General features: G+C 35.0%; 1 protein-coding gene across 1 annotated transcript in view; it reads right to left on the reverse strand.

Annotated features, from left to right (window-relative positions):
• The window catches only part of SYT14 (synaptotagmin 14), a 224,702-nt gene that overhangs the window by 142,240 nt on the left and 58,697 nt on the right, over nucleotides 1-23,765 (reverse strand). Inside the window, 2 exon segments of the mRNA XM_032644387.1 lie at nucleotides 73-288; nucleotides 7,012-7,176. Of these exon segments, the coding sequence (XP_032500278.1) occupies nucleotides 73-288; nucleotides 7,012-7,123 (328 nt within the window). The 5' untranslated portion in view covers nucleotides 7,124-7,176.

The following is a 23,765-nucleotide window of genomic DNA, read 5'->3' on the forward strand; positions in this document are numbered from 1 at the left end:
TAGAGTTTTAGAAACAAATAATCAAATACTATAGTGTAAAAAAAACAAAAACAAAAACGTAACCTATCTTACCTTCATCTATTGATGCTTCGCTACTGTATCCATCATACTCTGCAGAGAGAGGGCTGTATTTCTGTCTCGTTTCCCAAGTATAGCTCCTTTGTCTAGCATCTGCCAATGGTAGTCTGGAATTGTGTGTTCTGGATAAGGCCTCATGATATTTACCCAGTGCTTCATCTTCACTTTCAGAGGATGAACCACGCTCATCTTTGTCAATGTAGGAGTTATCTATTTGGAACGACAAGGAGAGCAGATCAAAATATAACGCAATAAAATGTAGCGATTTTGCTATAGTTACATACATGTTACATGCTTATATATGTATCACATATATTCATACACACACACACATATATATATATAAACATATATATACACATACACACAATCTGAATTTTCAGCTTTAGAAAAATAGTTTTTCATTTAAGAAGCCCAAGCTTTAGATTTTTTATGTTTTCATAGAAAAAACTGACTTGTATATTTGAATTATATAAATAATATTAGTCATAGGGATTTTCCAACCACGGTACAGGAAAACAGAGTAATAAGGCTCTCCGTCTTACACAATTATTTTTAAAGCATCAGTAGCACACAAAGGAAGTTATAAGTATTGCCAATACATATGGACCTGATTCAAATAATTCATGCTACAAGAGACGTTTCTGGTTATCATCTTAGTCAAAATTTTCGTAACTGATGACGCTCAGTGTTAGAAGCAGAACAAAGAAATGGACAGACATACACTATTGATGGAATTATAAGTGGTACAACTTTTCTAGAGAACAATCTGGCTATACATATCAAACTTTCTAATCTGCATAGTCTTTGACCCACTTCTAGGAATTTACCGATTCCATTTCTAAGAATTCAGCCTGAGGAATAACTAACAAGTGAGCAATGATATGTATTTGAGAAAATTTACTGCACTGTGTTTAACAGCAAAGGAAAACAAAAATAAAATATGAGCTAAATGTGCATCGCTGAGCCTTGGTTAAGTAAATTATGATACATCTATGCAATGATATCCTATACAGTCATTAAAAATGAGGAGGTGAACTTACAAGTACTAACAGGGAAAGAATAACTACCACATCATGTTAAGAGAAAAGAGAAGCTTTTCTCATGTTAAGAGAAAAGAGAAGAAAAGAGATTAACATACGTATGCCTACATGCAACATATATACACATACATGCAGTATAAGTTTACACGTACATACAAAAACGTCTGGAAGCATATACACCAAGCTTAACACACTATCTGTGAAAGGCAGACTTACTATGAAAATTCTACTTAAATATACCCAAATTTCAAATAAATTTTTCAGAAGGTAAATTAATTAATTTTATATTATTTTAAAAAGCACCAGTGGGGCTTCCCTGGTGGCGCAGTGGTTGGGGGTCCGCCTGCCGATGCAAGGGACGCAGGTTCGTGCCCCAGTCCGGGAGGATCCCATGTGCCGCGGAGCGGCTGGGCCCGTGAGCCATGGCCGCTGAGCCTGCTCGTCCGGAGCCTGTGCTCCACAGTGGGAGAGGCCACAGCGGTAAGAGGCCCGTGTACCGCAAAAAAAAAAAAAAAAAAAAAAAAAAAAAAAGCACTATTACCATTTTTTTAAGGTAAAAATTTTGAAACTGCATCATGTTGAGATTCATTCAGACCATGATGCAACCTTCTCAGAATTATAAACAACTCTAGAAGGATAAAGAGACCACAGCAGTCAGAATTTATTAGTTCAGTCTAGATATTTTCTCTCATTATACTCAGCTAAGGTCATCTGCAGTAGACAAATCAATGTTTGAAATTCAGGTGGGGAGACACAGAATGAGTAATTTTAAAATATGGGATAGAAATTGAATGCTTACAGTTAGAAGTAAGGGAGCTTGGACGTCACTAGTCTAAGTCCTGCTTTTTAATTCAGCAAAATAAAACCATCAAAGGGTGAAACTATGACTGATGTTATATTCTGCACTGTCCAATTTAGTAGTCACCAACCACATGCAGCTATTTAAACTAAGTAGAAACAATAAAATTTAAAATCTAGTTCTCCAGTGCTACTAACCACGTTTCAAGTGCTCAATAGCTACATGCAGACAGTGGTTACTGTATGAAGCAATATAGATATGTAGAACTTTTCCATCATTGCAGAAAGTTCTATTGGACAGAGATGGCATCTGCTGAGATGGCAGATCTAGTCTAGAACCTAGGCATTCTGACTCCCAGGGTTTAGCACTTGTGGGATACCATGGTGGTGGTCTTAAGGCAGCAGGAGAGTTCTGAGGAGGGTAACTAGAAATTCACCTACTACAAAATATTACCTAAAGTAGCCCTGCATTCAGGAACAGAGAAGGAAACTTCTTCCTCTTATTATACCTTGTAAGCTCTGTCAGAACCTAGGACACAGGTACTAGCAACATTATAGTTCAGCTAATGAAGGGACAATCCATACGGGTCAAATGATTTTCAAAACGATTTTAGAACATAACATGTTTCAGTTTAGTACTGACTATAATCTAGAATACTTCAGAAATATTTGATTTCTTTTAGGTAGCACATGTTTCTTAATGAAAACAAATCAAAACAAAATTTAAAATTCTGTATTGCTACTGCAGTATTTATTACTAGCATCCATTCTACTGTTATTTTATGAATAAAATAATATGTAAACTATTCTTCTTAATTTTATTTCTCTTTTAATTTTTGCTACTTCAAGTAATAAGGCTACCAAAACTAAACCAAGGCTACCAAAAAAAACACTGAATCTGACATTCAAAAAACTGCTACAAGAATAGACTTCAAAATGGAGGTATTTCCAAAAATTGGCATTCCTTTTTACTTAGCTCATCCATCCTGGATCAGCCTCTATTATATCATTTAAAAAACATTCATATAATTGATAAATAGCAGACCCTATTATGCACAAAGTCATGTAGCAGAACTGAAACAGTCTTCTTCATTTCTACTGCTACTCAGTATTTTGGTTATTTTATGAGAATGTAAATATACATTAAAATTCTGTATGTATCTTTTATAAATAAAAGCCAGTGTACTTCTGGCCTTGTGATCAGATCAGCAATTAATGAAAATGACTAAAGGATAACCAGGTGTACTAACTAGCGATATGAAGCAATTCTGCAACCAAAACCAAGTAACTGTCAGCTAATTGTTTTAAAAATTGTCACAAATATTGTGGATGAAAACTGTAACTGCTTAGTTGGAATCTTAATTCTACATAGAGAACTCATGAATAATAATAGATTGTTCATGTATACACATTGGAAACATATGTCATATAAAACTCTTAATGTATGGCTAAATGAATAGATACATATCCTGAAGCATGTTATTCAATAAGATAAAAATCTATTGCTCTCAAGGAAAAACATAAAACGTTTGGTACATTCTTACTAGGAAAGATGTGAAGAGCAACACGGTATAAAGGGATTAAGGGTTGGTTACAAAAATATAAAATTTTTAAATCTAACTGTAGCACACCAAATAAATTCCAATTAAAGTATGCACACTACTTAAGAAAACCACAGAATTTCTGATTGAAAAATAAATGGGCATTAAGTAAAATTAAGGCCCTTAAAATTGGCCAAATAATGCAGGGACCAGGGGCAGTAACTAAATTAGAGGTATACAAATAACATGAATGCTTTTGAAATGACTGTGAGAAAAAACTGTATGACTTTAAAAATGTCTCCCAGTAAGAGGATTCAAGAAAGTCTTAAATTAGATATACAGACATGTATAGAAAAATTTAGAAATTTGGATGTTTTCCTAACGTAAAAAATCAAGAGAAAATTTTATCACTCAAACTCACATTAGGAGACCTCACCTTTTTCTGGTATTATCTCAGAATATTTTTCATCTTTACTCTTTGCTGTTCCTTTTTTGGCAGAAATGGCTTCGTTTTTCTTTGTTTTTATGTCTCCTTTCACTTTGTAGTATTTTGTTGGATTTATTTGTTCTTTGATTTTCCATAACACTTACCTTTAGAATTAGTTGATGCTGCTGGATGTATGTCTTTTTTCTTAATGGATTTCTGTATCATATGTCTATTGCTTCCCAAAACACCTTTTGGAGAACATTCACTTCCTGAACACTTATTCCCTTTGGATCCTTTACTTTTAATATGTTTTTCAGCCTTCTTTAAATAATTTTCTTGCATTTCTTGAAATCTTACCTCCTTTAGGTCATGCTTACCATTATTGGAAATTCCTAATCCATATTTTCTACATCTGTCAGTACTTTCAAGTTCTTGGCAAGTAGATCCAGCCCTTGCATACTGCTTGCTAACTGATATCCTACCATCACTCATCTGGCCTTTCAAAGAAGAATCACCAGCAGTATCGGTTTCTTGATATTTTGATAGTGTCTGTTGCCTATTATTAATATGTTTAAATACTCCTTCTTCATTCATTCCTTGATCTTGCTTTTGTGAAACTGAAGTATTATAGCTATTTATTCGATTTGCTTGGTGCTCTAAATCGAATTGTGTTTTCTGACAATTAGTGTTTTTAGAGACTTCTGGTAACGTGGTATTTTCTCGTTTAGAAGTATCTACAGCTTCTGTTGCTGCAGGGCTTTCCTCTTCTGGGCGGAAGCCACTTATCATACTTGCTACCTGTTCAGCAACCGAGTCAGTGAAAGCATAGCTCACTTCCCCCACAGCAGTGGTCAAATCTTCCACAGCATTACTGATTGTGTCCACCAGAGAGGACACTGAAGGCAGATTCTGCTGAAAATTTTTGAAAAATGCCATTTTCTAATTCCTTGTTCCTAAAAGGTGCAAAAATGGAATTTTCTCTTCTCAAAAAATCAACCACTTTCAAGTCTGAATTTAACATTTACTTAAATGGTGCTATTCATTAGCCCAATATCAATATTTCACATTGTATCTTTTAATTTTTCTGTAAATGCTTATGCAATGGAAGAAATATGTTGAAGTAAAGACGCTTCAAAAAAAAAAATCAAACCACTTGGTTTAAACGTAATGACTTTTTCCCACTCCACAGCTATCATAACAGCAGCAAGACAATATTTTCCCCTCAAATACTATTGAGTTTTTATTCTATACCTGCAAGAAGAAGTATAAAAAGGATTTTTATTATGTACTTTTTAGTTTATTTATTAATAGTCTATGTATGGGAACTACCCTATCTTATTAATAAAGTACCAATATCATTTCAAAATAAAAAATATATTAAGGGTTTCCCCTATATATTCCCCTAAATATATATTTGTTTACATATCTAAACAATTTTGCATAGAGGTTAGAATAGGGAAGAGCAGAGGGTGAACATTTGCAGAGTTGCTATTACATGTAAGGCATTGTGATTCACAAATTTTATCTTACTTGATCTTACAATAACTCTAGGAGGTAAATATTATTACTCTTATTTAATAAGTGAATAAGAAACAGCCTCAGAAAAATTAATAAGGTCCCCGAGACCTTTCCAATGGATCCTCAAGGTCAAAACTATTTTTACAATAAGAGTAAGAGAATATGTAACTTTTCATTTTCATTCACTCACAAATGAGCACTTGGATTTTCCAGAGGCCATATGACAGACTGAATGCAGAAGCAGATGTGAGAATCCAGTTGCTTCCTTCTTCTGTGCCAGTCATTAAAGAGATTTGCAATGTAAAACAATGTCACTCTTCTCACCAAACTTTTTTTTTTTGGTTTTAGAAAATATATAGTTTTTAAAATTAATACATTTATATTAACATGTAATAGGCTTATTGTTGGGTATTTTAAAATAAATCGATAAAAAATATTTTAAAATTTTCTTAGCCTTTAACTTCTAATTTGGTACATACCAATAGCTATAACTCACATAAACAAAAGCTCTTTGGGGTCCTCAATAATTTTTAAGAGTGTAAAGGGTAAAAGCATTTTTTACCAAAAATGCTAAAACACAAAATTACTGGAGGCTGCTAAAAGAGGTATCTTTAACCAGTTCATTCTACACAAATGATGAAAAAACAGGACTGAAGTGACGTAGGAGAAACATTAAACTTGATCAAACCAAAACCACATAAAGTACTATAGTTTCCTAATGCAAAAGCTGCATGATGTAATTCGATAATAAGATTTTCATAAACAATGAGGCTATCACTTTTTAAGTTATGAGAAATAAGAGAAAAGCACCTCTTCAACATATATTCATGGACAAGAAAAGCAAGGTTTCTCTTCTAGTGTTCCTTACAATTCTTCTCAATTAATGTCTTACTTTTACAATTTTCAACTTACTCCTGTTATCATTTACATAAGCCAGTCTTTGGAAATAGCAAATAAAGAACTCTTGTAATTATTTTAAAATATAAAGTGTTTTCATAAGAGAAAGAACAGTTTCACAGCCCTCATCTTTCCTGCTATCTAGTAACACTAAGTCATATAATATGCCTGTGGTGCCAAGGGAGGGAGAGGAACACTAATTTTCATAATCAGACTTTATACGCTAAGTTACCAGGGAAAACCACATTCTCCAAACAATAAAATTATTCATCACTGAGAATTCAACAGCATGTAAAGATAAAGGGTGAATACTTTCAAAAGCCTTCTAGGGACACGGGAAAAAAGCTCTCTAGGGAACTATTTGGACAATGGATTAAAGCATAAAATGTAATAAGATATATCCTTCTTCTTAAAGCATATGTGTTCATATAACAGGCTCAAAAGCATACCTTATATTTGAAAAATAAAAGTGTCATTCAATGATGGTATACAGTTCATCTTTATGCACTATGATAGCAATTCATGGGCAATAAAAAGATAACTGAACATAATTTACTTAATACATCTTTTACTCTCAGAATAGTGGCTCAAGGTTAGTTTACTACATGTCAAAATCAAGCTTTTTATTATATATATATATTTTTAAAGAAAGTAATAAATAGTACAGACAGAAAGACCAAACAAGGGAAAACAGCGATATGATACTTACAAATTTTATCTTGTGAATTCTTCTTTGTACTGTATCCTGAACCAAGATCTGGAAACCCGCCAACATTTTCAAAACAGAACTTCTTATTAATATAGAGAAAAAGGAGCAGCATCAAGATAATAAACACCCCAACAGCTGACAAAAATCCAACTGCCTCTGGAGATACTAGAGGGGAAAAAAAGTCACAGCTGTAAGCATTTATTCTTCTTCAAGTTACAAACAAGAAGGAAACCCCTATACATGTGTTAGATTACTGCCTTATTTGAATTACATTTAAAATTTTTCATAGTTCACAACAGTTCAGTTTATAAGAAAAACAAATTGTACAGTTTAATGAGTTGTTCAATTTATTCAAGAGTATTAAAATCTTCTAAAACTTTCCCTATAAATTATGTGGGTACAATCTTAAAAGACGAGTCTATAAAAGAGGCAGTTATCATATGTTTAAAAGAGGCAGTTATCATATGTTTAAGTCCATTGAAAAGTATTACAAAAATTTTAAAACAAGAATTAGAAAAACTTATTTCCCAAGCACAGGTCTATCACTTAATCAAATTTATGAGAATGTATATTATTCTTCTTATCTCTAAAAGCTTCAATGGCCTTTTATTATTAAACAAACTCTGGACTTCCTGACATTGAAAGCTGCAGCCTCTCTTTTCAATATTACACTCCAATCAAATGATTCCACTCACTGCCTCAGAATCAGCTATATGCATTACCCCATGCCTTGTTTTTGTTTGCCCTCTTCCCCTTGCCTGGAGTGACCAAGTGTCCTCTCTACCAAATCCCACTCATTCATTCAACCAACAAGTATTTTTGGAGCAGCAGCCATATACCAGGCATTATCACATACCCATTTCCTGTCTTCCTTGAACAGTCTAGTGAAGGCAGTTACAACATGGTGCAATAACGGTTATGATTGGGGAAGAACAAGGACTATGAGAACTATAGAAATACTTAACCCAGTGTTGAAGGATCAAGTAAGTTTTTCTGAAAGTAATGGCTGCTGTGATTATATTTTAAGAATTAGCCAACTTAATACTATTCCAGGCAGAATAAACAGCATGTGCATATAGAGACAGGAGATTATGATATATTCCAGAAACTCCATGAAACTTTGTTATGATGAACTACCAGGTTCTCAAGAGAATCTGATCTCAAGAGAATACATAAAATCATCCAGGGAGATTTGGTAGAGTGAGAACAGACAAAACCTTCTCCAACTTCTCCAATCCTCAGCAATCTCTTTTCTTTCAACTTTTGCATTATCTCTCTACACCAGTCATTTGGAGTTAAACAGGAACTAAATTTTTCTACCACCAATGCCTTCCATATAATACTCAACTATTAGTTGAGAATGAATCTTAAGCTTCAAATATCCCCTATTCTTTCTTCCCCCACTGCTCAAGCAGCAACTAAAATGTCATCTTCTTCAAGATTTTTCTTTCAGTCAGAAGAGCCATGACAATTAGCATCTAACTCATTTGTTAAAAATGAAGTCACCCACCAGTCAATGATGAGTGAGTGCTTTAATCTCCTAGCTTTTCGTTATTTGTGAAAGCCAGGCATCCAGGTGTAGAACTGATATGACATTACAGCCTATTCAAAGCTGGCTCAGTAATATTGTCACAGAGGATGGAGCAGAGAATGATATTGTAAGGGAGGGGCAATGAGGGTGAGGGAGAAGGTGGCAGGAATGGTAACAGTGCTACCTGAATATGAGGCTGGAGTTGAGGACCAGATCCTGCTACCAAAAACAAGAAGTTATGCCCAGACATTAGCCATGTATAATTGCTTTACAATGTTGCATTAGTTTCTGCTATACAACAAAGTGAATCAGCTATATGTATACATATATCCCCACATTCCCTTCCTCTTGCATCTCCCTCCCACCCTCCCTATCCCACCCTTCTAGGTGGTCACAAAGCACCGACCTGATCTCCCTGTGCTATGCGGCTGCTTCCCACTAGCTATTTTACATTTGGTAGCGTATATATGTCAGTGCTACTCTCTCACTTCTTCCCAGCTTACCCTTCCCCCTCCCCACGTCCTCAAGTCCATTCTCTACATCTGCATCTTTATTCCTATTCTGCCACTACGTGGTTCAGAACCATTTTTTTTCAGATTCCATATATATGTGTTAGCCTATGGTATTTGTTTTTCTTATTCTGATTTACCCCACTCTGCATGGCAGACTCTAGGTCCATCCACCTCACTACAAGTAACTCAATTTCGTTTCCTTTTATGGCTGAGTAATATCCCATTGTATATATGTGCCACATCTTCTTTATCCATTCATTTGTCAATGAACACTTAGGTTGCTTCCATGTCCTGGCTATTGTAAATAGTGCTGCAATGAACATCGTGGTACACGTCTCTTTTTGAATTATGGTTTCATCAGGGTTATATGCCCAGCAGTGGGATTGCTGGCTCATATGGTAGTTCTATTTTTAGTTTTCAAGTAACCTCCATACTGTTCTCCACAGTGGCTGTATCAATTTACATTCCCACCAACAGTGCAAGAGGGTTCCCTTTTCTCCACACCCTCTCCAGCATTTATTATTTGTAGATTTTTTGATGCTGGCCATTCTGACCAGTGTGAGGTGATACTTCATTGTAGTTTTGATTTGCATTTCTCTAATGATCAGTGATGTTGAGGATCCTTTCATGTGTTTGTTGGCAATCTGTATATCTTCTTTGGAGAAATGTCTTTCTAGGTCTTCTGTCCATTTTTGGATTGGTTTGTTTGTTTTTTTCATATTGAGCTGCTTCTTTATTTTGGAGATTAATCCTTTGTCAGTTGCTTTGTTGGCAAATATTTTCTCCCATTCTGAGGGTTGTCTTTTCGTCTTGTTTATGGTTTCCTTTGCTGTGCAAAAGCTTTTAAGTTTCATTAGGTCCCATTTGTTTATTTTTGTTTTTATTTCCATTTCTCTAGGAGGTGGGTCCAAAAGGATTTTGCTGTGGTTTACGTCACAGAGTGTTCTACCTATGTTTTCCTCTAAGAGTTTTATAGTATCTGAACTTACATTTAGATCTTTAATCCACTTTGAGTTTATTTTTGTGTATGGTGTTAGGCAGTGTTCTAATTTCATTCTTTTACATGTAGCTGTCCAGTTTTCCCAGAACCACTTATTGAAGAGGCTGTCTTTTCTCCACTGTAAAATCTTGCCTCCTTTATCAGAGATAAGGTGACCATATGTGCATGGGTTTATCTCTGGGTTCTCTATCCTGTTCCATTGATCTATATTTCTGTTTTTGTGCCAGTACCATACTATCTTGATTACCGTAGCTTTGTAGCATAGTCTAAGTCAGGGAGCCTGATTCCTCCAGCTCTGTTTTTCATTCTCAAGATTGCTTTGGCTATTCGGCGTCTTTTGTGTTTCTGTACAAATTGTGAACTTTTTGTTCTACTTCTGTGAAAAATGCCATTGGTAGTTTGATAGGGATTGCACTGAATCTGTAGATTGCTTTGGGTAGTATAGTCATTTTCACAACATTGATTCTTCCAATCCAAGAACACAGTATATCTCTCCATCTGTTTGTATCGTCTTTAATTTCTTTCATCAGTGTCTTATAGTTTTCAGCAGACAGGTCCTTTATCTCCTTAGGTAGGTTTAATCCTAGATATTTTATTCTTTCTGTTGCAGTGGTACGTGGGAATGTTTCCTTAATTTCTCTTTCAGATTTTTCATCATTAGTGTATAGGAATGAAAGAGATTTCTGTGCATTAATTTTGTATCCTGCTACTTTACCAAATTCATTGATTGGCTGTAGTAGTTTTCTTGTAGCATCTTTAGGATTCTCTGTATAGTGGCATGTTATCTGCAAACAGTGACAGCTTTGCTTGTTCTTTTCCAATTTGGATTCCTTTTATTTCTTTTTCTTCTCTTTCTAAGAATTTGTCCATTTCTTCCAGGTTGTCCATTTTATTGGCATAGAGTTGCTTGTAGTAGTCTATTAGGATGCTTTGTATTTCTGTGGTGTCTGTTGTAACTTCTCCTTTTTCATTTCTAATTCTGATTATTTGAGTCTTCTGCCTTTTTTTCTTGATGAGTGTGGCTAATGGTTTATCAATTTTGTTTATCTTCTCAAAGAACCAGCTTTTAGTTTTATTGATCTTTGCTATCATTTCCTTCATTTCTTTTCATTTTTTTCTGATCTGATCTTTATGATTTCTTTCCTTCTGCTAACTTTTGGGTATTTTTATTCTTCTTTCTCTAACTACTTTAGGTGTAAGGTTAGGTTGTTTATTCGAGATGTTTCCTGTTTCTTAAGGTAGGATTGTATTGCTATAAACTTCCCTCTTAGAACTGCTTTTGCTGCATCCCACAGGTTTTGGGTCATTGTGTTTTCATTGTCATTTGTTTCTAGGTATTTTTTGATTTTCTCTTTTGATTTCTTCAGTGATCTCTTGGTTATTTAGCAGCATATTGTTTAGCCTCCATGTGTTTGTATTTTTTACAGATTTTTTCCTGTAATTGATATCTAGTCTCATAGTGTTGTGGTCAGAAAAGATGCTTGATATGATTTCAATTTTCTTAAATTTACCAAGGCTTGATTTGTCACCCAAGATATGATCTATCCAGGAGAATGTTCCATGAACATTTGAGAAGCAAGTATATTCTGTTGTTTTTGGATGGAATGTCCTATAAATATCAATTAAGTCCATCTTGTCTAATGTGTCATTTAAAGCTTGTGTTTCCTTATTTATTTTCATTTTGGATGATCTGGCCATTGGTAAAAGTGGGGTGTTAAAGTTTTGGATGATCTGGCCATTAATGAAAGTGGGGTGTTAAAGTCCCCTACTACGATTGTGTTACTGTCGATTTCCCCTTTTATGGCTGTTAGCATTTGCCTAATTGAGGTGCTCCTATGTTGGGTGCCTAAATATTTACAATTGTTGTATCTTCTTCTGGGAATGATCCCTTGATCATTATGCAGTGTCCTTCTTTGTACTTGTAACAGTCTATTTTAAAGTCTATTTTATCTGATATGAGAATTGCTACTCCAGCTTTCTTTTGATTGCCATTTGCAAGGAACATCTTTTTCCATCCCTTCACTTTCAGTCTGTATGTGTCCCTAGGTCTGAAGTGGGTCTCTTGTAGACAGCATATATACAGGTCTTGTTTTTGTATCCATTCGGCCAGTCTATATCTTTTGGTTAGAGCATTTAATTCATTTACATTTATGGTAATTATTGATATGTATGTTCCTATTACCATATTCTTAATTGTTTTGGGTTTGTTATTGTAGGTCTTTTCCTTCTCTTGTGTTTCTTGCCTACAGAAATTCCTCTACCATTTGTTGTAATGCTGGTTAGGTGGTGCTGAACTCTTAGCTTTTGCTTGTCTGTAAAGCTTTTAATTTCTCCGTCGAATCTGAATGAGATCCTTGCTGGGTAGAGTAATCTTGGTTGTAGGTTTTTCCCTTTCATCACTTTAAATATGTGCTGTGCTGCCCCTCCCTTCTGGCTTGCAGAGTTTCTGCTGAAAGATCAGCTGTTAACCTTATGGGGATTCCCTTGTATGTTATTTGTTGCTTTTCCTTTGCTGCTTTTAGTATTTTTTCTTTGTATTTAATATTTGATAGGTTGATTAATATATGTCTTGGTGTTTTTCTCCTTGTATTTATCCTGTATGGGACCCTCTGTGCTTCCTGGATTTGATTGACTTGTTCCTCTCCCATGTTAGGGAAATTTTCAACTATAATCTCTTCAAATATTTTCTCAGACCCTTTCTTTTTCTCTTCTTCTTCTGGCACCCCTATAATTCAAATGTTGGTGCGTATAATGTTTTCCCAGAGGTCTCTAAGACTGTCCTCAATTCTTCTCATTCTTTTTTCTATATTCTGCTCTGTGGTAGTTATTTCCACTATTTTATCTTCCAGGTCACTTATCCATTCTTCTGCCTCAGTTATTCCACTACTGATTCCTTCTAGAGAATTTTTAACTTCATTTATTGTGCTGCTCATCATTGGTTGTTTGCTCTTTAGTTCTTCTAGGTCCTTGTTAAACATTTCTCCTATTTCCTCCATTCTATTTCCAAGATTTTGGATCATCTTTACTCTCATTACTCTGAATTCTTTTTCAGGTAGACTGCTTATTTCCTCTTCATTTGTTTGGTCTGGTGGGTTTTTACCTTGCTCCTTCATCTGCTGCATATTTCTTGGCCTTCTCATTTTGTTTAACTTACTGTGTTTGGAGTCTCCTTTGCGCATGCTGCAGTTTCATAGTTCCCGTTGTTTCTGGTGTCTGCCCTAAGTGGGTGAGGTTGGTTCAGTGGCTTGTGTAGGTTTCCTGGTGGCCTGTGTTCTGGTGTGTCAGGCTGGATCTTGGCTTTGGCGTGGGCAGGGCCGCATCTGGTGGTGTGTTTTGGGATACCTGTGAACTTAGTATGATCTTAGGCAGCCTCTCTGCTAATGGGTGGGGTTGTGTTCCTATCTTGCTAGTTGTTTGTCATGGGGTGTCCAGTACTGGAGCTTGCTGGCTGTTGGGTGTAGCTGAGTCTTAGCACTGAGACAGAGATCTATGGGAGATCTCTCACTAATTGATTTTATGTGGGGCTGGGAGGTCTCTGGTGGTCCAATGTCCTGAACTTGGCTCTCCCACCTCAGAGGCTCAGGCCTGACACCATGTGGGAGGACCAACACCCTGTCAGCTACATGGAATTATCAAGATAGTGGTCATTGGCAAGTGAAACCGCAAGAGAAGAGGCCCATGTTATGCCTGGTCCTGCTGATCAACTTTCAGACCTCAGCTCATTCTGGCAACAGGGCGACTGGGTCAGTGACAGGAAGCAGGACAGGGTAAATGAGGCGGGCGGCGCTCAGCCGGTACGCAACCTGAGGGGCCCGGTCGAAGCCCTCAGGGAAGGCCGACAGCAGCCAGGACTCCAGCCTCCTGTGGCTGCAGCCTCTTTGGGGTCTCCCTCCCAATGTCAAGTCACTCTCACTCCTGCTTTGGCAGCTGTGCTTTCACCCTGAGCTTCCTGATGAGGCAAGTGCTCCCTGAGGCAACGCATAAAAAGCACAGGCCACGCTCAGAGTCTGTGTCTTTACTGCTCATACTGCTTCTCCTGTTTTCCTTCTCTCCTTCCCTTCTTGTCTCTTCCTATGCCTTGCCTTAATCCTTATTTCTGTATTCCTCCTTCATTTCTCTCCTCCCCTCCCACTTTTAAATTTAACCTAGGGAGAAAGGTCAACTATAAACAAGTATAATATAGCAAGCACTATAACAGAAGTATAGAATATAAAGTACTACTGAAACACAAGAAGGAATACTACCTGGCAAAGTTCGTAACACTTCAGAAAGGAGATGACACTTGGGTAGGGTATGAAAGATTACTAGAAACTCTATTAAAGTGTAAAGGGCAGATGAAAGAGCATGATCCAAAACGAGAGACAGTGTGCATGGCATTCTATCAGCACTAATGGGCAACATTCTTGGCTGTCTTATTTACCTCTGTATCCTCCAAGCACCTAGCACCACCAGCTGACATTATACAAATATTTGTAAATGCACGAATGAATGTGTGTTCAGGAAAGACCAAGAATATATAAACGGCTATGACTGGAAATGAAAGCAAGGTCCAAACTGTCAAAGAACCTTGAATACCATCCTACATATTTTGTACTTGTAGAACAATATTGCTTAAAACAATAGAAAACCTGGAAAATAGCAGGGAGTGAATGGCGGCAAAATATGAAGACTAAGCAGTAGCAGTGGTGGCAGAGAAGAGGGGTGACTTTGTTCAGGGAAAATTGATAATAACCCAGTCAATTAATGTAGAAGATGAGGATAAAGAGAAGTTGAAAATAATTCTAAAGTTTCTGGCTTGAGTGAATGGGTGAATTAGTAACAGCATTTACCAAAATGAAAAAAATACAAGAGGAAAGGCAGGTGGTTTAGGGCATGGGAGCTAAGAGAGCAGCAGGAGAGAAGCAGGTACCAAGGTTAGGTTTTGACATGTTATATTAGCAATGTCAGTGGACTACTTCACTGTGGATGCCTAGTAAACAGAGGGAAACATGCCTATAATGCTCTGATGAAGGTCAGGTTCGTTATAAAAGAGTTGGGAGTTTTCCCCTTTGCTCATCCAATTGCATGTCAAAGACATCACTGACTAAATACAAACCAAACTGGCAGATGATAGGTACTAGGCTTTAATGGTAAATCTCTTACTTTACAAGTTTTTAGATAAATATATACTATGAAATTTGAACAAACTACAAAAAGAATCTTTTCTCACTAAGAAAAGGTGAAAGATGCCTTATACTTACAAGGCAAATATACTACTAAGGTAAATATACTATACAACTCCTTTTTTATCCATTGCTTGACTAAATGCCCATTACCTACATTTCACTGAAAACATTTTGCATTTAAAATATTAAAACAGTAATGTAATTGTAGAAAAGAAATAGTTTTCTAATAGAAAATATTAAAAAGCTTCAGACTTTTATTTTTCATCCTTATCTCAGGATTGAAATAGCATTTATGATTTCAAATGAGATAATACCAGAAGTTGATCAGTAACAGTTCTAGGTATAAAAACATTTGATAAACCCCACCTGTCCATAAAACTACAATAGAAAAATACACCGAAATTACCCTAAAGATATGAATGCTATACACCATCAAAAAAGTTAAATAAAATTACACTAACTCAGATCTCACAAATATAAAATATATTTTCATTCAGTATAAGATGGAATTTACTCCAAACTCTTATTTATACTGTAAATCTGCTTATAACGCCATTTGACATATTTCTAAGATTATGATTAATTTATCTATAGATAAATCTACTCTTTTCAAACATTCTAGATCATCCACTGCAAGCAAGTAAATGCTATTTAAAAATGTACACTACCTCTTAAGGAGAACCTCCAAAATCTCTAACAGCGCACAGCTAAACTGTTTAGCTTAATATTACAGATTTGAAGAAATAAATTTGCTGAATCAAATTTAGAGTTAGTTAATAAGTCAAAATTCACTGATGTATTGTTTTCTCATATCCAAATTTTTAAAACTTTAATGTAAACAATAAAACCAAGACCAACAAATAACAAAATTAACAATATCAAACATTTAAAGAGTGCTTAATATTTGCTAAGGGCTGTTTTAGAAAGTGCACTACGAGCATTACCTAACTGAATCCTCACTACAACCTAATTTTTCAGATATCGGTACTGAGGCTCAATAAGAATAAGTAGAATTTTCCAGATCTTAAAATTATTATTCAGTGACAAAATCTTGATATGAATACAGGCACACCGATTCCTGCTCCCAAAATGTTAAACACTAATCCTTACTGCTTCCTCTTTGCCAGGCACTATTATAATCTCTTTCATTTTAAAATGTAATGCTCAAAACAATTCTGTGATAGGTAAATACTATATATTATCTTAGTCTTTAGATGAGTAAACTGAGGCCCAGAGAGTAATACATTTGTCCAAAGTCACAAATCTAGGAAATGGTAGAACCTGGATTTAAACCCTGACATTTTGACTCCAGAGTCCATGGTCTTAAACACCAAGTAACACTACTGCCTTCTTATATGTCAACCTGCAGTATAAAAAACAAGGGAAAGCCATGCGATCAAATAATATAGCTTAGTACATATATTATGAGAAAACATTTCATGGTTTTGCTTTTTATATACATTGAAATACAGCAACTGATTTCAGCTTTCTCAAAATAAATATGTAAATCATAAAACTGAAATCATAATATTTCCTATTCAAGATACTTTTCAAAATATTCTAAAATTAACTTTAGAACTCGGCTTAGAAGCCAAAATAAATACTATATACTTATTATTATACACCATGTTTGAAAAGCTAATAAAATAAATAAAAATCTAAAAACAAAAAGTATTCTATAGAACAATAAGCTTGATATGTATTAGTAATGCTCAATAAAAATACAAGGAAAGTGTCTGTGAACTATATGATTCTCTATATGAAGTATCTAAAGACTACACTGAAAAGTCAAGAAGCATACAAGATATATTTCACCAGAAAATACAGTTTAGCTTGTCCAAGATTAATAATTATTTATGCTATGTAGATGGAAATGGCTTTAGTAGTTATCTGTACTAGATACTTAGAAATGAATATATATATTTATAAAAGATAAACTAAAAAATACCACTTTTTGTCAAAATTCAAGCTTCAATAATAATAGTAAAATTCATTTTAATTTCTATTGATAAAATGGTCATGGAAACAAAAATATTACAATCTTATAAAATAAAAGCAATATCAAATCTATTTTGACTTCGAAAGTATTGTAGAATTTACTTAAATTCTACTTTCTGTTGTCACAAAAGAACATTTTCTATGTAAAGTTAATGAGAAAAACACAAAGATATACAGAAATATAATTATAAGGAAGGTATTTATTTATTAAGCCAACATATTTTCAATATAAACTTATTTATATAATAATATTCTTCTCTAAATAAAATTTGTGTCAAAACAAATTAACTATAAATTACAAAATAAATATTACAAAACTATTTTATCCATTATATTTTAAATGCAAAATTAAACAAGGAGTACCTATGATTCTTATAATTCTTTAAAAAAGAAGGATAAAAAGAAACAACTTACAATTTGCATTAATAAGGTCTGTGTTGCTGATTTGTTCTACTGGGCAGGAAACACTAGTCCTCTAAAGTCATGGAGACTTTAATAATTCATTTAATAGATGCAATTCTATCTCTTGAGCAAAATGGGAACTACAAAAGAAGTCAACTTTCATTTTAAAAGAAATACTTGCTTCCTATTTAATAAGGCCTAAATATTTTTCACATATTTTAATCAGAAAAAAATCCACAATTTATTTTGCTCTGGTTTGGACATAAAATAGAGAATTTATCAGAGATTCCAAGAAACAATGTGGGAATATAAAAGATTAATTTGATATGTTTTGTTTAAATTACCTTTTGTAACATCTCAGTTACTTCCACAAATGAAAACTTACGTGAAATTTTTATATTATAATATAAATGATGCAAAACTGGAAGAATGACATATAAATCAAAGAAAGGAATAATACATATCTATCCGTATAATACTAGATTTTATTAAAAAACAATGAGTTAAAAAAAATGTTTACTCGTAAGTGATATAATTCACTGCTGAGTAATTTAAAGGGACAATGGGGGTGGGGGAGGAGGCACAGATGGCAGTGATGTGGGACACTGACTAAGATCTTAGTCTTAGTCAGTGTCTGTCTGTCTCCCCTGGGAGACAGTTACCTGACAAGGTTGATAAAATAGATGCTACCCAACTTGTTTCAAACGTCAAACCATCAATAAATTAAACCTTTGTTTCCTATAAGTAACATGTAGTAAATTGAAATTTCATTCAAATATCGTAACAGCAGCAGAAAATACTAAATCTTGAAAAAATTTGAAAAAAAACCCTCAAACATTAAGTATGAAACACCAAATATATATTTAAACCTTACACTTAAGACTTAGACTTGATAATAATATACTTACGACACTTATGATAATATATTTAAAGCAAATACTTATTAATTAATAATTAATAAAGCTCTGTCTCTGGGAGAGATTTGTCTTCAAGGGCAGTCTTGATTGAGGCTTCGGAATTATAATTCCAATGAAGTTTAGACTAAGGAAAACTTTTTTCCTGGTGAATCACCCAATAGCAAAGCATAGTCATTCTTTTAAACAACAAATTAGGGTTCCCTGCTTCAAATTTTTTGTCTATTCAATGTATATGAATTTCTCCAAAATTATCTGAATGTCAAATGGTATGGGCAAAAGATGAGGCCACTTCTTCCTCTACTTTACTTTTCCAACGATTATTTGCCCATCCCTTTCGGTAAGATCCTCATTAGTAAGATTTTGAAAATTCAACACCAACTGCAGGAGAATCTTCTAGTTAAAGCCAATTTGTGATGTCAAACAGTTTCAGATATGCTTATTTCAGACTTTAATTCTGAACCATTAAATTCTGATAAATACAAACAAGTTTCTTTCAAACCTAAGACCTTCCTCCTATATTTTAATATTATGTCAACTGGTTCTCTTCTTTAAAAATTTTTTTGGCTTTATATATCTTTTCCAACTTTACTGAGGCATAGTTGACAACAGAAAACTGTATATATTTAAGGTAGAATTGTGAAATAATCACCAGGATCAAGCTAATTAATATATCCATCACCTCACATAGTTATCATTTTTGTGGGTGTGTGTAGTGAGAGCACTTATGAATTATTCTCTTAGCAAATGTCAGGTATACGATACAGCATCATTAATTTTAGTCACGTTGTTGTACATTAGATCTCCAGAACTGATTCATCTTGTATAAATGAAACTTTGTACTCCCCTCCACCAACATCTTCCCATTTCCTCCTCCCCCCAGCCCTGGCAACCACCATTCTACTCTATGAGTTTAAGTGTTTTAGACTGCACATTTAAGTGAGGTCATACAGTATATGTCCTTCTGCATCTGGCTTATTTTACTTAGCATAATAATGTCCTCCAGGTTCATCCGTATTGTCACAAATGGCAAGATTTCTTTCTTTGTTAAGGGTGAAAAATATCTCATTGTACATATACACATTTTATTTATCCATTCATCCATTGATGGACATTTAGGTTGTTTCTATATCTTGGCTGTTGTAAATAATGGCTGAAATGAACATGGAAGTGCAGATGCCTCTTAGAGATTTTGGTTTCACTTGCTTTGTATATATACCCAGAAATGATGGATCATAAGGTAGTTGTACTTTTACTTTTTGAGGAACTTTCACTCTTCCATAATGTTGGTACCAATTTACATTCCCACCAACAGTGGCAAGGGTTCCCTTTTCTCCATATCCTCTTCAATACTTGTTATCTTTTGTCTTTCTGATAAAGGTCATTCTAATATGTGTGAACTGATATCTTGTTATTTTCATTTGCATTAATGACGTCGAGCATCTTTACATATATACCTGTTGGCCAATTGTATGTTTTCTTTTGAACACTTTTTTTTTTTTTTTTTGCGCTACGCGGGCCTCTCAATGTTGTGGCCTCTCCCGTTGCGGAGCACAGGCTCCGGACGCGCAGGCTCAGCGGCCATGGCTCACGGGCCCAGCCGCTCCGCGGCATGTGGGATCTTCCCGGACCGGGGCACGAACCCGTGTCCCCTGCATCGGCAGGCGGACTCTCAACCACTGCGCCACCAGGGAAGCCCTTTTGAACATTTTTGAAGCAGGTTATTTGCTTTGTTTTCTTTTGTGTGTCCTTGTTTGTTATTTATTTATTTTTTTGCTATTGAGTTGTATAAGTACCTTATATATTTCATTTTATTTTTTAATTGAACTATAGTTGATCTACAGTATTATATTAGTTATTAACTCTTTATCAGATACATGGTTTGCAAATATTTTCTCCCACTCCATAGGAAGCCTTTTCACTTTGTTGATGGTTTCCTTGCCATGCAGAAGTTTTTAAATGTGATGCAATCCCACTGGTCTACTTTTGTTTTCACTGCTTGTGCTTTCGGTGTCATATCCAAAAAATTCTTTCCCAGACCAATGTCAAGAAGCTTTTTCCCTATGTTTTCTTCTAGTAGTTTTATTGTTTCAAGTCCTACATTTAAGTGTTTAATCCATTAAGTTGATTTTTGCATATGGTGTGAGATAAGAACCTAATTTCATTCTTCTGCATATGGATATCCAGTTTTCCTAACACCATTACTGAAGAGATTATCCTTCACCTCTGTGTGATCTCAGCACCCTTGTGGAAGAATTGTAGATGCATGAATTTATTTCTGGGTTCTCTGTTCTTTCCACTGGTCTATATGTCTTATTTTATGCTAGTACCATAGTTTTTTGATTACTGTAGCTTTGTAATGTATTTTGAAATCAGGAAGTGTGATGTTTCCAGCTTTGTTCTTCTAACTCAAAATTGCTTTAGCTATTTGAGGTTTTTTTTTGTGATTCCATACAAAGCTTAGGACTGTTTTTTTTTTTCTATTTCTGTAAAGAATGCCATTGGGATCATGATAAGGATTGCACTGAACCTATAGTTCACTTTGGGTAATGTGGGCATTTTAACAATATTAATTTTTCTAATTCATGAACACAAGACATCTATTTATCTGTGTCTTCTCCAATTTCCATCATCAATGTTCTGTTTTCAGTGTACAGTGTTTCATCTCTTTGGCTTTTATTCCTAAGTTTTTAATTATTTTAGTTGCTATTGTGAATAGGATTGTCTTTAGGGTTTTCTATGTATATGAACATGACAATGTCATCTACAAACATAATTTTACTTCTTCCTTTCAAATTTGAATGCCTTTTATTTCTTTTCTAACTGCTATGGCCGGGGCTTCCACTACTATGTTGAAAAGAAGTGGTGGATTGGGAATTCTTCCCTTGTACCCTGCACCAGATCTTAGAAGGAAAGTTTTCATTTTTTTCCCCCCACTTATCATAGTAAGTGGGCTTTTCATATATGGCCTTTATCACATTGAAATAAGTATCTTCTATACTAATTTTGTTGAGAGTTTTAATTATGAATGGATATTGAGTTTGTTAAATGCTTTTTCTGCATTTATTGAGATCATCACATGGTTCTTTCCTTCCATTTTGTTAATGTGTTGTAGTAAATTGATTGATTTGTGTATGTTAAATCACCCCTGCATGCCAGGGATAAATCTCAATTGGTAGTGTTCCAGTGCATGTGAAAAAACTGTGAGCCAGGATCTGAGGCATGAAGACAGTGGCACCAGGCTGGGGAGAGGTGGAGGGAGGATATGGTAGCTCCAGCCTGGAAGTGGGGAGGAGCAAAAAGGTGGCTCTAGCCCCCATACAGGTGTTGCAGCAACTCTACTCCTGGGCAGTGGGGTGAAGGAGACACAGTGGTGGGTACTCCAAGGAGACTCAGTGGGGTGGATTCCAGGCAGCTCCATCAGCTGAGGTCAGTTTTGACATTGTGGAGGTCCTCAGTGGGTGAAAGCTGCAGGTGTCCACAGCAGTGGGGAGGGCCACTAGGCTCCTCAATGGCAGTGGCAATAGCTGGAAGAGTCTTGCTGCTTGTCTCTCCCCCCGAGGGGAGGTCATGCCAATGGTATCTTTCTTGGTGTCAAGCTGTAGTGGACTTGGAGATGGAGTGATTCAGGTAAAATGCTTTTTATACTTTCCTATGAAACTATTCAGTTTTTATGTTCCACTGGATAGCTCCAGTTGCTTCACTATACTCCACAGCTGTCCTAGAGCTATTTTCATTGGTAGTTAGTTGATTATTCATTGTTTTTGTGGGGGGACAAGTGTTGGGACCGCCTAATCCGTTATCTTGCTGACATCACTCTACTTCTCTTCCTGAAGTGATTAAAACATCCTTTGCTCACCCTAAAAAAAAATCTTTCTTTAGCACTAAACTTGATCCATTTTGGGAAGACACAACCTTTGCTGAAAATAAGGCATATGGATTTACTGTGTCTGAATATGTATGTGTGCAATCAAAAGTGCATCTACCTTAACAGCATATCATGTTTTCTTCTTACCACTAAACAGGTCCAGCACACTTTATTTAGTGGTGATAAAAGCTCAACATCATATTGCATTCCTACTTCAATACAGCAATTTGAAATTTAAAGACTATTTACCTGAATTCCCAACACATATTGAATAAAAATGTGGAGCTCCATTTGCAAAGTTATGCCTTTCTACCTTTTTTGTTGATATAACATACCAGATATAATGAAAGCTAAAATATTTGACATTTTAAAGAAAAATTACTCTGAGAGCTTTGCAAACAGCTCTAATACATCCCCTCTGATTTCAGCTACAGTTAGCATTACTGAACAAGCAAGGTAGTGTTGGAATCAAATAGGAAGCAGTTTGAGTCTTGGTACTTAGAGGCTGTGAATACGATTTTTAAATATTAAAATAGGGACTAATTAAAAATGTTTTAAAAATAAAGAATGGTTCTGTAAGTTAACCAAATCACCTGTAACAAAATCAGCATTAATCACACAGCTGAAGAAAGAATATGTCAATCAAAAAGAGAAGAGATAAGCAATGGAATGATGAAACTAAGAGGAATAAAATCTGGTGGTGTACCATGACACATCTTTCAGTAATGTCTATTTTAGTTAGAGATCTAGGGAGATATTATGTAATTTAGCTAGTCAGTAAACTTTTTTATATTTTAAATGAACAAAATACAAAACTAAATAATAAAATTTATGGAAATTTAAAAAATAAAATTCAAAATGATGAAACTTTCATGCTTTTAGTGGGTATCTTTATGTACCCATGGGGGCAAATGTTCTTTTTTCTGTCAGTGTAAATCCCCGAGAAGTACTAAATTGTATCTTAATTTATTCAATAAATACTAAGAAATAGAAATGAAAGCCTGAATAAGACAAATGTCCCTGAACCCAGAGGCTTAATAAAATACTACAGGGGCACCTAACCTTGGCTTGGGAGATAGAGACTTCCCGAAGGAACTGACTCCTAAACTGAAATATGAAGACTCTAGAGTAAGAAAGAAGAAACAAAGCAAAGAGAAAGAATAGTATTTATAGTATTGAAAAAAAAAGCCCACAGGAAAGAGATAATGACATATTAAGAGAATAGAATAAAAAGTGTAAAGTACCAAGAGATAAAGCTGGATAGTAAGCAAGGACAAAATCATGAAAGACCTTGTAAAGACTGTTGAGGAGTTTGAACTTTATCCTGAAAACAACAGGGGCTCTATAAAGTATTTTAAGCATGG

This window comes from Phocoena sinus, chromosome 1, assembly GCF_008692025.1.
Source record: "Phocoena sinus isolate mPhoSin1 chromosome 1, mPhoSin1.pri, whole genome shotgun sequence".
In the NCBI taxonomy this organism is placed as follows: domain Eukaryota; kingdom Metazoa; phylum Chordata; class Mammalia; order Artiodactyla; family Phocoenidae; genus Phocoena; species Phocoena sinus.